Source organism: Mauremys mutica, chromosome 1 (assembly GCF_020497125.1).
Source record: "Mauremys mutica isolate MM-2020 ecotype Southern chromosome 1, ASM2049712v1, whole genome shotgun sequence".
In the NCBI taxonomy this organism is placed as follows: domain Eukaryota; kingdom Metazoa; phylum Chordata; order Testudines; family Geoemydidae; genus Mauremys; species Mauremys mutica.
This window is the reverse complement of record NC_059072.1, coordinates 322,585,729-322,600,630: the sequence shown is the minus strand read 5'-3', so window position 1 is coordinate 322,600,630 and position 14,902 is coordinate 322,585,729. Positions and strand designations below refer to the sequence as shown.

The 14,902-nt window shown below is 36.5% G+C and overlaps 1 protein-coding gene across 1 annotated transcript in view; it reads right to left on the bottom strand.

Moving 5' to 3' along the window:
* Positions 1-757: 757 nt before the first annotated feature.
* Positions 758-14,902, bottom strand: part of SACS (sacsin molecular chaperone) — a 237,851-nt gene continuing 223,706 nt past the window's right edge. Inside the window, exon 15 of the mRNA XM_045017418.1 lies at positions 758-14,828. Coding sequence (XP_044873353.1) covers positions 3,268-14,828 — 11,561 coding nt within the window. The 3' untranslated portion in view covers positions 758-3,267. The remainder of the gene's footprint in view (positions 14,829-14,902) is intronic.

The window sequence follows — 14,902 nt, the reverse complement described above, 5'->3', positions numbered from 1 at the left end:
AATAAGACTGGGACTTTTCAGCTTGGAAAAGAGATGACTAAGGGGGGATATAATAGAGTTCTATAAAATCATGACTGGTGTGGAGAAAGTAAATAAGGAAGTGTTATTTACTCCTTATAACCCAAGAACTAGGGGTCACCAAATGAAATTAATAGGCAGAAGGTTTAAAACAAACAGAAGGAAGTATTTCTTCACACAACGCACAGTCAACTTGTGGAACTCCTTGCCAGAGGATGTTGTGAAGGTCAAGACTATAACAGCATTGAAAAAAGAACTAGATAAGTTCATGGAGGATAGGCCCATCAATGGCTCTTAGCCAGGATGGGCAGGGATGGTGTCCCTAGCCTCTGTTTGCCAGAAGCTGGGAATGGGCGACAGGGGATGGATCACTTGATGATTCCCCGTTCTGTTCATTCCCTCTGAGGCACCTGGCATTGGCCACTGTCGGAAGACAGGATACTGGGCTAGATGGATCTTTGGTCTGACCCAGTATGGCTGTTCTTATGTTCTTCACTTCTCACAGTTTTTGGTAGAACTGAGGATGAGAAAGTAAACCAACATTTTCCCCCTGCTAAGGATGCAAAATGCCCTTGTGCAATCAGTTTCTATGCTGGATTGCCTTCCTGCACAGTAACTAGTGCAGCGTTTTGACTGCTTTTGGGCCTTATGAGGCTGCATTACTTAGGATTAGTGGAATGAGATAGGGACCAAACCCAAACGAAAAGGCAATTCAGACTTCTGAGTAAGACTCCCGTGATTTATTAATATAGTACATTAATAATTACTGTATTGAATATTAATACCATAGGCACCAATTAGGAGCAGCAGATACCTAAACATGCCTTAGTATATGCATACAAAAATGTTATAACTTGTTGACTGCATTATACCAGGATGAAACTGTCAATATCACTGGCAATGTGTGGATTTTTCTGTATATTCAGACTTTTTGTTTCCCCAGTTCAACATCTAAAGTTTAAGATTTAAGCCACTGAAGGCAAGAATTGGTTTTCTCTAGCACATTGTCAGCACTCAGTAAATATGTAAAATATGACTAACAAAGCTAATTCAGTACAATGTTGCACAACTGTTTTAAAGGGTTTATAACATCTTTTTTTGAGGCAAACACATATTTTCACTTATAACTCTTTATTTAAAAGAGTCTCTGTGAAAGTCTTTGAATAGTATTCAAATTGCTCCTATGATGCTTTCTTACTACTATTCCATATGGTGGTATTTTACATTAAGTTAGAATGAAAAATACTTTAAACTTTTTTTTCATGTTATTAGTAATTTTAATGATGCACTTAAACATCCTACATACATTGAACACTTTTTCATCTCATAATTACCATAAAAATTACCTGATCATTAATACTACCTGTTTAAAAGCTGTGAAGAATAAGCTACTTTATTTCATGAGCACACCTAGTTTTTCCTTTACCTGATTGCTAGTTATTTCACAAAATCATCAAAAATTACGTTTTTCAATGAACTGTGAAATGTGGCATATGAGCCTTTACAAGGAAAAAAGCATTCATCTGCATAATTTTCTTTTAATATGCTGATGGAAACTGTACAATTGTTTAGAATGAACCAAAATGGAGTGATTATACATTTAGCTAAAAGTAAGCTTGAAATTGTTGGTTAAAACTGGGCTAATTTATAAATCCAAGACACACCAGATTGAAGTATGTGTTTGCATTTTTCTTTATTAAAGTTATGGCACTTAATATAACAGCAGAAATAATCACATGGCTTCACAACCAGAAGCAATACAGTTTTCCAATCAGCGTAATTTCTTCCTATTACCAATAATTACTTGTGAGACTTCTGAACATAACAAGCCCTTATTTATGTGCATGAAACTGAGAAAGCCTTTGTCAGCATTTCCTCTTTTGGATTACCATGCTGCTGCACGCACAGCACCCCTGTAAAATCGTGTTATTATCTGTTTGCCTTTACATTCTGTAAGTGAAACTACAGTTTCACTGTGGTAGCAAGTAAACAGTTATGACAATTGTGTCATTGGGAAGTGATGAATATTTATGTTTAATGTGGCAGATTTGGAACAAAAAACAAACAAAAAAAATCCTATTTACAAATTCCCATAATTCCTTACAAATAGCTAATGTTGAGTACATTACATGACATTACCAGAAGTATTACAAAGAAGGTAAACTAAAAATCAAACATCTCTGGTGGCATGGTGAAAGACAAAATAAAAGGAACATTATATTGCAGCACCTTCTGACATGTAACAAAAGATATTGCCTGCTATATACCAAATAATGGATTACCAAGTTGTACTATATTTTCAATGTTTGTTTGTGGAAAATATACATATATATATATATATATATACACACAGAGAGAGAGAAACATGAAACTCAAGCATTTAGGCATTTGAGAAATTAGTTTTGGAGTATGGTTTTCAAAAACCCTTCATAAAACTCTGTACATTAATGGTCACCTATCCTACGTTATCCACATGCAGTTTTCATTAAATAAACAATAACAGGCTCTTAAACAGAAAATGTAAATTAAATACCTAATTATATTACAATTAAGTAAATGCATTCAATGCACTACATGATGTTGTATGTTAAGTCAAGTAATATTAATCCGGATTAAAATACTGTACCATTTCAAAGATACTGTATTATCCTTTAAACGTGAGGATGTAATACTGCAGCAACCTGATAATCAGATCCAGCTGATAAGAATACTACTATGAGAGACATCAATGTCCATGGAAGATAAAAGAATAAAGAAATGCTCTGGAGTGACTCCTCTCCAAAGTTATTTTATGATTTTCATTTAGTAATTTGTCCAATCTGATCAGTATATTAAAAAGATGACACCACGTTTTTGGAAGCATAATATTAAATGAAATAAAATCTAAGTTTATATACAAGCTTTATCTAACAAACCGCTACGTTTTGGTTACATAAAGTGCAGATCAATTTAAACCAATTTACTGTACAGACAGCTACTTTTTGCAGCACAATCTCCCTGCAAATTTTTAAATATTCACGTTTTACAGTTTGCTTATACAATAAACTCAGTTTAAAAAAAAAGGCCTGCTTACATTAATTTCAATTCTAAATACTTCAGTACCATCCAAATATGTCCATTGTATTTCTAAGCTGTTTGGTAAGTGTAACCTCTCAGAAATACAGTAATCTGCACATGTAAATTACAGTTCTATCCTATCACATTAAATATCTAGCTCTTGAGAGTACAATTTTCTAACTTTCAAATCTCTCACACTTTTTGTTGTATAAAGTTTTCAAGTTTTATTATGATACAAGCAGTACACTCCATCACTCTCATGGCAACTTCAGAAGTGAACCTGTCATTTGGAATCTGTGGAAAGGGAAGCAAATCAGGATATCGAGTTTTTAAGCTGTCTACTCCATAAGCTTCCAGTGTTTGAACATCATTTGTAAGTCCTTCAAGTTGTTGACTATATTCCTCTATTTTTTGTGCAAGTGCAGTTGGTTTTACATCTTTATCTGATTTACCCCTTACTGCGTAGTCAGCTGCAATCAAGGCTAACTTTGTGGAGAGATAGCATTTGAAGCACACCCATTCATTAGCGTTTTTATGAAGGTCATTTCTTGCAGCTGAAAAGTTTGCTCGAGCTTGCCTAAGCCATCTACGTGCTTCCACAGGATTACCAACAGACTTGAATGTGGGTGGTACAAAGAAACGTGCAGAGTAAGATGGCCCTGTGGAAGATGGACACTTTTCTTTATACTGTTGCCTTTCAGATTTATGGCTCGTTGCTTCTTGATTCCATGAAGTATAAAATCTTTGAAATGAAAATTTGTCTGACTGAAATCGAGAAGCTGAGGATGAAAATGTTCGTCTTGATGCTCTGTCTGTATTTTGATCGATAAAGGCCTGTTTTTCTAGTCTGTTAATCTCATTCTGTAAATGTTTGAAAACTTCATTGGCTATATCAAGATTCTCTGAATTTTTATCTGGATGCCACTTAAGATATAGCCTTCTAATAATCTTTTTCCTTTCAGATTCTGGAAGTTTCCAAGCCTGTTCGAGCACTGATGTCACTTCTCTTAATATTTCTGGCAAAGAATTCAGCTTAATCTTTTTGGGAGAGTGATGTTTTGAAGATGTTGTTTTGTGGCTCTCTCTACCAGAGAAAAGAGGAGGAACTGTCCTAGGTCCATGTGCTGGAAATTCTGTAGGACTAGTTGGGGTAGATGGCGCACTGTCCTTACTCTGAGAACTTTCATCGGGTCTTGAAAACTTGTATAAATCAAGAGAGCTCACTATTTTATACTCACTATATCCAATATCTATCTGATAAATCTTGCCTAGAAAACTGGAATTTTCATCATCTTCCCTTTCTACTTCTTGTACAATGATTGCATATGTATATGTTGGTTGGTATGATCCATATATATCACCACCTTCAGCATCAACAAGATAACCAACATATTCACCTGGATAAAAAACATTCATTGGATCCATAAGGAGAGTGTAATGAATTTCAGCTGGTATAGGAGTTCCAGGCATAGGTAATTCAAGTTTTGATGGTTCTGAGGAGTCATACTTCACTCCTAAACTATCAAGCTTCTCACTAATTCTGTAAATATCATTGCAACCCAACATGGCAATTAAATATGAGGTATCAGAAATTAGATTGTCAGTTGCAGATTTCAGGGTCATTGCTAATGCTAAGAGGAAATTTATGTCTTTGCTGTCAGAGTGCTGTATATAAAGCAGTATTACTGCATTCCCAAATCTCTTTAAAAAAGCAAATGTTTCACTTTTACTGTGGGGAATAGGAGTAAAACCTTTAACCCTTAATGTTGTTTGCAACTTCTCAAAACAGGAAACTTTCAAGCCTTCTCGCAAGGCTTTGCACAGTTTTATGGCCTTTTCTTCATTGGCTAGGAAAGCATTGTCATTTTCATGCTTCATAATTCTAATGAGTCCAGTGATAAACTGTTCAGAAGATAATAGTAACTGCAATCTTCCCTGTAGAGAACATAATGCTCCAAACTGACATGTTTTGGGAGACTCTTCATCTAACAGTTCTTCAAGAATACTACTAAGTAGGCGAGGCCTCAGTTTCTGAGGAAACAGCATTACCAGCTTAGTGTGAAAACCATGGTCTTTTCCTAAATAACACTGGCTAAGATCAACAAGCATCTGCACACCAATGTTACCCTGTATTCTACTTTTGTAATGTGGCGCATCATCAAAAACTAAGATACTTGATTTTACCAATCTACCATCTTGACTGGGAAGGTAAAGGGCCAGATCTCTCACATTCTCAAGGTCATTTCTAACCTTAACAGAATCATTTTGCAGACTTTTAAACAGACCAGAAACAACTCTTTTAACTGTGCGCATTTCATTAGGATCCAATTGTTTTCCTTCAGAGTTCTTGAATATGCGACTTAGAACCTCAACATACTGCTTTGTTGAAATAACATCTTCAGTACCTAAGTGTTTAAATAACTGGTGGAAGGTGCCAAGTTCTAAAGGAAGTTTGTAAAGGTAAGGTTTAAAATCAGATTCATACTCAAGATTTATTACTACCTCCTCAGGCTTCAGGAGCTTCCAACCTTCTTCCACCATCACAAAAGCAACCCCTCGAAGCTGAAAGCGGAATTCCCTTTTCTCTGTACTGAGAAATTCATAGATACTCCTTAGTACTTTAGCTCTGGTTTTCACCATGTCCTCATCTAAAGTTGTTATATTGCATATATTTCTGCAGTTATTGATAACTTTGTCCAGAGGAGGATCCAAGTTAACATTAAGCATAGTTAAAACCTGCTCAAGCTGTTCTTGTGGACTAAGACTGCTTCCTTCCTGTTCCTTGATACTTAAAGGTGTTGCTTTTTCAGGAAGAATAGGACACGAAGTCCATAGCAATTGTAACACATCCGTCTGTTTGAATTTAGGGTTTACTTGTGCTCCATTGAATCTTATAAGAGGGAGTGTTCCATTAATCTCTTGATACTGAGGATGAAATCTGACAATTTCAGCAGGAGCACGCTCGGGGCACAAAAAAGGAATTAAAGATAATTCTTTTAGGAAGTTTCCCAATAATAAATCAGTTCTTTCCTCGAATATGTGATGAAGGAGGACATCAACTGTACTTTGCAGTGTTTCCTTAGACCAGCTTTCTGTGTTAGCTCTCATACTGATCTCCTTAGAAAACTGTAGTAACTGTTGCTGGGAAATAATGTATTTTAGTCCTATATTCCGCAGGAATGTTACCCATGATGTAAGGAATGCCCCTTGATTCTTCGGTTTTGTGAGTTGTTCCAGTCTTTTAAAAAAATCTTGAGGTATGAACAATTTTTCAGGAAGCATAACTTCAAAGACTTTTACAGTTCTGTCATAAAAATGTTTTGCAGGTTTTAGTCTATTGCTTGCATCATGAATTATCAAAAAGCTTTCCAGCTTTTCAAACAGCTGTTCCTTTATTTCTGAAGCTTCCTCAATGCCAGAGAGTCTGTTCTTTAAGTAGATCAGGTGCTCCACCTTTGCATCATAAGATAGACTTTCAATCTTTGGTAAAAGATGCTTCAAATACACTTCAAGATCATCTACAGGGACACAACCAAGCACAGTATACAAGTCTTTCAAGTTAATTTTTTCTTCAAGAAAGGCAGATGAAGTTGACTGTGTCCACCTATCCACTTCAACTGAAGGAATACTTTTTGTGAGTATGTAACATGTTCCACATTTTGAAATACTGATGTATCGACCGCTAATGGATTTATAGCATGGGAGAGACTTTAAAATTTTGATGTCATCCTGTGACATCAAATTACTTAAATGGCAACTGAAGTACATTAGGAGGGCCTCAAAATCACTTTCTGCTAATTTTTCAGTCTTAAATGTCGAGGTCTGGACCATATAATGTATGGCTTTCAGAATGCTTGACGGATTATCTATATTTGCTGTATATCCTGACAACAGAGACACTAAAACATTATCTTTGGAGCATATTTTGTTCAATGCAAGCTGAATACAACCAGTTTTCATTAAAGCATGGAAAACTTTATCACTCTGAGCATTTGGGAAAACAGCTATATGCATTAAGCTGAGGGGCACCAAGACATCACACTCCGGCACTATAAGCTGATTGACTGAGACAGTAAACTTTGTACCTGGAAGCAAAGCCCAATCCTTCAAAGTATCAACAATATTATCAAATTTTGGTTTCATATCTTCTTGGTCTTCCTTAACATTTACAGATTCACTGATAAAATGCCATGCATTTTTAAGCCAAGATTCACTTGCAAAATTTTCTTTCCATCGTACACAACTTCTGGTTTTATATTCTCTAGGCAACACGGATGATAACAAATCAGCAAAACTTGTGACATCGAAAGCTTTTGCTACATCACAGGTAAGTAAAATATTACTGTATCTCAAATACAGAGTGTTCATAAACAGATCCTTGCGAGACGGAATCAGTTCATGATATGTTGTTAAGAACCTTGGTCGCTTTGAATCAAAAACTTGCAAGACATTGTCAAGTGTAATAAGTAGTGGCAATCCCTCAATTTGGACTTCATTTTCTTCAGCATCCTTAAAGCAATAGTCAACCAGAAGTTTTAGACTGTGAAAGAGTTTCAGATTTGTCTGTTGAAGACGACAAGGCAACTTTCCAATGTGGCAATTAGAGTCTGGAGAAGAAAAGGTCATCAAAAAAAAGCGGACATCAGCAGGAGTCACATAGCTGACAGGAATATCTGCATCTACAAGACAATGGTAAAGATTTGCAGTTTCATCACAGTTATATACCAAATTGAATCCAATTTCTAGAAGTAGGTGTTTGAGTCTATAAACATTTTCTGCCACTGTCTTACGTGTTGTGATGTACTCTACATTTTTGAGGTGGTGCAACTCATCTTGTAGCAAATTGTCAAAGAATGGCCTACCTTTGTTCGAGGTAGACATGTTAACCCAAGTAATGATAACTGCAGAATGTAAATCAGAGCCATCAATATTTGGAGCCCGCACAACAGGTAAAAGGCGTTTCAAATCTTCATGAATGCAGCTGTAAACTGCTTTCACTAAGCAATACCAATCTGGCTGTAGATCAAGTCTGTTAACTGGGAAGAAAGACAAAAACTTTTTCAAAGAGTCTTTCACAACATGAACAGGTGTGTTTTGCAATACTGATACTGTAGGATCAGCGCCTGGAAAATAACGTTTTTTCAGTTGAATCAGTAGTTCAACATAGGCTGGTGCTATTAGTGCTGTCATTAGGCTATTATTCCAGTCACTTCTTACTCCAACTCCATTATCATCCCGCCACAGATTTCTTCTGGCAGAATCTAGAGCAAAATGTCCATTGACATGAAAAGGTAACCCGGTTTCTAATGATAAGGGTAAGAAACAAAATGCCCTATGTGGTTTTTTGTAGTTGTGAGTAATGCAAGCAGCTACTCCTCCACGTGGAAAAAGGGTAATGTCTTCATTCTTGTGAGCTGATATAACACTCTTAGATACCTTTTCCATAGCTGAAAAACCTGACCTGTTGCAAATTAACCAAGATGTAAGGTTCCCTTCAGAGTCTTCGGTATCCATAGTGTAAGTAATCTGTTGCACAGGTATTTCACTTAACTGCTTTTTTTTAGTTACGCTGTCAATTACAGATGCATGGAACTGCTTCCGTTTCAATCTGTCTCCATCAGTGATTTTGCCCTTTACCGAATATAACACATTCAGTGCTCCAGTTGTTTTTTCTATTTCACAAATGGAAATTTTTTCCATGTGATTCAAAAACATTAGAAGTTCTGCTCCATCTGTGCGCAGCTTATCCAGGAGGTTTTGGACCATTCTATCTGAACATGGAACTGGGGAAATTTCTGACACTTTTGCCATTTCTGCATTTCGAAGTGGAAACCTAAACATTGTGCAATTATCCATTTTAAAGTGATTTCCTAAATAAAGGTCAAGTACATCTGAGAATTGTGTTCTGAAATCTGCATCTAAATCTCTAAACATGCGTCCAGGACTCACTGAAGTTGCACCTGGTGCATATCTAGCATGGGGATCAAAGATACAGAGTATATCGTTACCAGATATGAAAGACGGGCAGTCAGTAATGTGATACACAGAATTGAATCCTATACCATATTGTCCAGTTTTACATGGATTTCCTTCTTTAGTACCTTTTCCAAGGTTCTGAATTCCTCTTATATCATCCTCTGTAAAAGGCTGATTGTTGTAAACACATAGTGCTGGTCCTTGAAGTGGTGCCCATTTCTCATCAAATATTCTATCAACTGGATGTTGTCTAGAATCAAACACAAAACAGATTTCTGTAGCTTTTGCATCATCTGCATTCTGAAGGAGCTCTTTCAGCATTTCTTTTTCAGAGGGATAGGCATTAAGAATGCTTTTAATTCTACTTGTCAATTTTTCTTTTTGTCCAAACTCAGTCCCAAGAGTAGTAAAACAGATATTAGAGGCATATCTTTCTAAAGCTTTATGTCGCTTGGGTACTGCACCAAGCTTTACTGCAACTTCTCTAGGGATATCAGCATGACAATATTTTACCGTTGTATCTTTAACCTTTATCCAAGGACAGTCATTGTAACACAGAGATTTAGCAGGTAAAAGTGCTAGATGAGTATCTGGTAACAAAATCTCACCATATTTTTTCTCACATAATTCTTGCTTCTTCTCTCTAATGAGACTCCATATTCCTTCACTAATGATTCTCCTACAAAGCTGAAAATTCTCTTCAGTTAGCTGCTTGCTTCCCCTCTCATGATTTACAGACTCAAGAACTAGGGCAAAATCATCAACTGTAAAAGCATGTCTTACACCTACACTTTCAAATAGTTCACGGAAACTATTTTTATATTTATTAGGCAATTGATGAAGATATGGTGTTGCTTCAAAGTTCAAATGAAAACACACTTTTGTTGGGTCAACATATGCACTCTCAACAAGAATGAAACTAAAATTTTTCAACTTTTCAATGATCACTGCTTTCGTTGTTTCATTTTGTAGCACTGCTTCATGGAGGTATTTGTAACAAGCATTGGTGATATTCTCCTGATACAATGTAATTCCATCAAATGACTTTGCAACTTCTTGCAACTGATTTATGACCATATTAACAGTTGGTTTCTTAAGCAAACCCAAGAAATCTTTGACAGCTAATGATATGGCCCCACAACCTTTAAAGGAATGGGAATTTTCATTAAGAACTGGTTGTAAAAGACAAACAGTATCTTGATGATCAGCAGTGAAAAGGTCAGTTGCTGAAAACATTGTTTCAGGCTGAAAGTCACTACCCTTCCAGTGTAATGAGAAGCCGGCTGGTTTTGTGAGGAATGGGAGGAAAGGAATTGTCTGACATTTTGCAGCAAATTCTTTAGTTCTAGGATCTCTACATTTTAGTTTTTCATCAATGAGACTTAATATAATGCTGCTTCTGAGGCAGGCTGCAACATGATCATTCCTATTAATTGCAGCTACTGATTCTGCACGTTCTATTAGGTCTTCCCATGAAATGTCATCCTTAGCCATACCTAACTGAACAAGTTTAACCAAGATAACTGGATTAAGGTAATCCTGACTGCTGCCATAAGGAAACCTTCCATCTTTAGCATCATACAACTTTGCAACTCTTCCTTCAGGGTGGATCAATCTTGAAGGTATTACCAAAGAATGTCTATCCAAAGAACAAGGAATACAGGGAGTAACACAAAGAATTCCTGAGAACTCCTCAACCTTTTCATTCAGAACATAACGCATCAAAGGATCACGCAACTCTGCATCAATCTCCTGAATGTTAGGGAAAAAGACTTCAGAAAAAAACTGTCTCTCAGAGAAAGTGTTCTCTAGTAGTATATATTTACATCCTGCTTCTTCAAACCCTGCCTTTACCCAAGACGGAAGCTCCACAGCACAAAGATTTTTTGATCCAGTTTTTTTAAGGTATTTGAGGAAGATCTTAAAGGCTGCAGGTCCAATGTCTGAACGTTTCAGTATTGAATCATCTAAAAACCTCACATTCTTCATGGAAACCCAAGATGAACCATCAGAGAACACTTTGATCCCTTCTTTCCCTTTTGCATGAGCTATATCTTCATAAAATCCTTGACATATGACAGAAAAATCATCATGCACTGAGTCAGGATCTGGCCACACTGCATAGTAACTGTAGTCAGCTTGCTCGCCATTGACTGTCATGTCACGTAAAACACAAAGTGCTTCTAAATAGGCTTTTACAATAACATGCCTCATGAATAATGTGTTCCATCTTCCTTTTGTGTCTGTTTTCCAGATCTCTTTTCGATTTGAAGTAACAGCAAAACAGCCATTGATGTGAACAGGTAAACCTGTTTTTATTCGTAGAGGTAAATAGCAGAATACTTCCCCAATGCTGTTGCAATTAGGTTTCACAATCCACTTTTGGTCCTGAGTTTCAGACAGCAGTACTCCTACTCCACCACAGGGGACAAGACCTAGTCTTCGTCCACTTTCATGTAATGAAAATTTTAAAGCATCACCAGTATCCATGCAAGAACATATGAGCCAAGTGGAAGAATCTACTGTTTTTTGTGGCAGTTCTTCAACTGGCCTTTTCATCTGCCCAGATTTAGCCATTTCGAAGAGAGAAGATGGATCATCTTCTGGACCTCTGAAAAGTGGAGACTGTAAATCAGCGATCCGTCTAAATACATGATGAAATTCTTCTACTATTATCTGTAGGATGCATGAAGACTTTGGTGTTTCAGTGGGAAGCTTTCTATTACTGCTGCTGCAAGTCTTCATCAGTTTAGCTGCTTCCTTTAAAACACTTACAACAGGCGCAGTCAATGCTTTGGAGGAACACAGACTTTTTTTAATAGTCACTGTATCTTGTGCTACACCAGGGTCAGCTTCTTCAACTTTCAAATATTTCAGAACCATTGAATTTACACTCTGAGTGAATATTATCAGTCTATGACCACAAATGCTAAATTCATCCACAAGAGAGTAAATGTCTGCTGTATTGTAGCAAGTACTGCTGACTTCACTCACTTTAGCCTCCTGCTGAGTTCTAAAGGAAAGTCTGAAAAGTGTTCCTTTATAACTGTAAGGAGCCTCCACAGTCAACGGTAACTGACAACCAAACACACCTATAAATGGCTTGAACTGGTTAGGAAATTTTCGCAGCCTTTTCTGTTGCTTACTCCAGTTAATCTTGATCCCAGGATTAGATTTATCTCTAATATGTTTACTGAGATGGTTAATGTTTGGATCAAACATTATCATGAATTCTCGGCTCATAATGATAGGAATATCAGTGATGTGATAAACAGAGTTGAACCCTAGTCCAAATTTCCCGACTTTATCAACTTCTTCTCTTTTTAGAGACTCACCTAATCGAGTTATATTTAGAAAATCTGAGTCAGAAAATTCAGAATTGTTGAATGACCACAAAGCTGGTCCATGACATGCTGCCATTCCTGGATCCAAAAGATTCTCTCTTATATTCATATTTCTTCTCATATCAATCATGAAATTACATTCTGTTGCATTGGCATCATCAGCATTTTGAAGCAGCTCTTTAAATATATCTGAAACAGAAGGGTATTCCTCCAAAATGTTTTTAATTCTTACAGTGAGAGGTTCTCTTTGCCCAGATTGCTCAAATCCCATATTTTCTGGATTAATCAATCTTGTACTGAGGCATGGCACATTTAACCACTCTGCAGTTTTCATGGGTATGTCTTCATGCACCAGAATTATTGGTTCCACAGAATCTTCAAGCAAATCATTTAAGTCATCAACTTTGATATCACAATAACAACATTCATGAATTGGTTTCATTACAAGCTTAAAAGGACATTTGATACAATATATAGGCACAGGTGTATTCAGACTTGCTGGAATCTGACTGCTGTATAGCCATCTTATAATATTCAGCATAATGTGAAGATTTTGTTTACTCTCCTCTTCACTGAGAGATTGCTCGCTCTTTAGATATATTTTCTGAATGACCATGGAAACGTGGTCTGGTGTCAACTGCTCAATTGAACCACAACTTTTAAACAATTGGTGGAATTTAGCCATAGTTTTTGGCACACTATGCAGATAAGGCTGGAGATCAAGATCAGGTACTGAGTTTATTACTGCCTGGGTAAGGGAACAAAATGTTTTACCGGTCCAGACCCAGGGAAATTTCAAGGCTTTAAAAGCATCTTTACCTTCTTCTAAGTGATCATGCATAAATCCATAAATTTCAAGCAAGATATGCTGAAATTGGTAATAGTCTTCATCACTAAAAGTTTTAGAACTGTGCCAATCAACCACCACTTTAAAGTGTTTTAAGACTGCTTTTATGCCAGGTTTGGTGGAGATACCAAGTACTTTTTCTATATTTAAATGGACACTTTCCACAAAGGGAACTGATGAACCAACTAAAATTGCATGAGCTATATTACACATTTCTGGCGGTGAACAAAAATTACAAAGGTCTCCTTTCCAAACCAGTGATCCTGGATAGTTTGGAGGTCTTTCCTTACATGCTGGAATCCATTTTAATTTTTTCAGCATTGATTTTGCTTCAGCTGACTGCAACAACATATGATTTTTGTTCAAAATCATTAACAGAGTTCTAGCTTTTCTTAGTAGTACATCATGACTTGTGCAAGAATCACCTTGCAAACTTTCAATTTTATTTGCCACTCGCATAATGTCTTTTTCTTCAAGATCACTTTCATTTTTTAAACCTATTTGTCTCAGAGAATGAAGAATATCTGAAGATGCTGTAAAAATACTGGGTGGGAAGCAGATTTCCTCCTCAGCATAAAACAGATTTTGCAGTACTTCTACCTCAGGATCAAAAAGTTCATTGGCCGACACTATCTTTCCTTGTGAAATCCGAATAAATTTTAGTGATGACAGCCAATCTAGCACATCTGTATTTTCATTTTTGAGGAAAGTGAGATTTTCAAGAACCCAGAGCATAATCTGTATTGTTTCATCATAAGAATAAAAGTCATTTTGAATATCCTGTATAATAAACTTTAGACAATCTGTGCTCTTTAACTGTTCTACTTTTAATAAATTAGCTAAACGAATGGTAGCTTCATCACTGCTGTCAATTATTGGAATAGAAAGTCTCAGACTAGGTGGAAGTTTGGCAGTGTGATGCAACACTTTACAACCTTTTAATCCAGTAAAAGCCGTGACCCCTTCATCAGATGATTGTTGAATTCTTTTAAATATCAGTAGCTCCTGAATAATTCTTCTCTCTTTTTCACTGGCATCAGTTAAACTAGCTAAGAATCCCCTAAGAGCATCTTTATGTGTTGGAGGTAATGATGAAACCTGACTGGACAGTTTTTGCAATGACAGTTTCTCCATTATCTGCAAAACAGCACCTGGTAATGGTGGATGCACATATTTTTTTAAAAGTGGATGTTGTATAGAGGCATCTAGCTTCTTAAGTACAACACCACCAAGTTTTTGAATTATGTCAGCTAAAAATCCTGGAAGCTGTGTCTCAGATTCATCTTCTAAAATAATTGCAGGTGGAGTCCTAAGTCTAATAAGTTCCACTAATACCTGGTCTTCCTCTAGCAGCATCTTCGGGATAAGTGGCATGTCATCAAACATAGTCAAGTCTTCAGAAAAGTGTATATATAGATTCTTCCAGACCATCTTAAGCCATGAAATAGATGGGTGATTTTTATCTTCTGAAACTGGATACCATTGTACCACCATATCTCTGCCAGGCCACACAGTATTCAGAACTTCTTTGATAAGCCGGGCAAATCGTTCAGGGTTCAGAAGCTGCAGCTGAGTGCATGGTCTTCCTGAAATCAAAATAAAACAATAACTCCATGAAAATCAAACAATACAGGAGAAATACTTTTTTCTGTACTTTTTT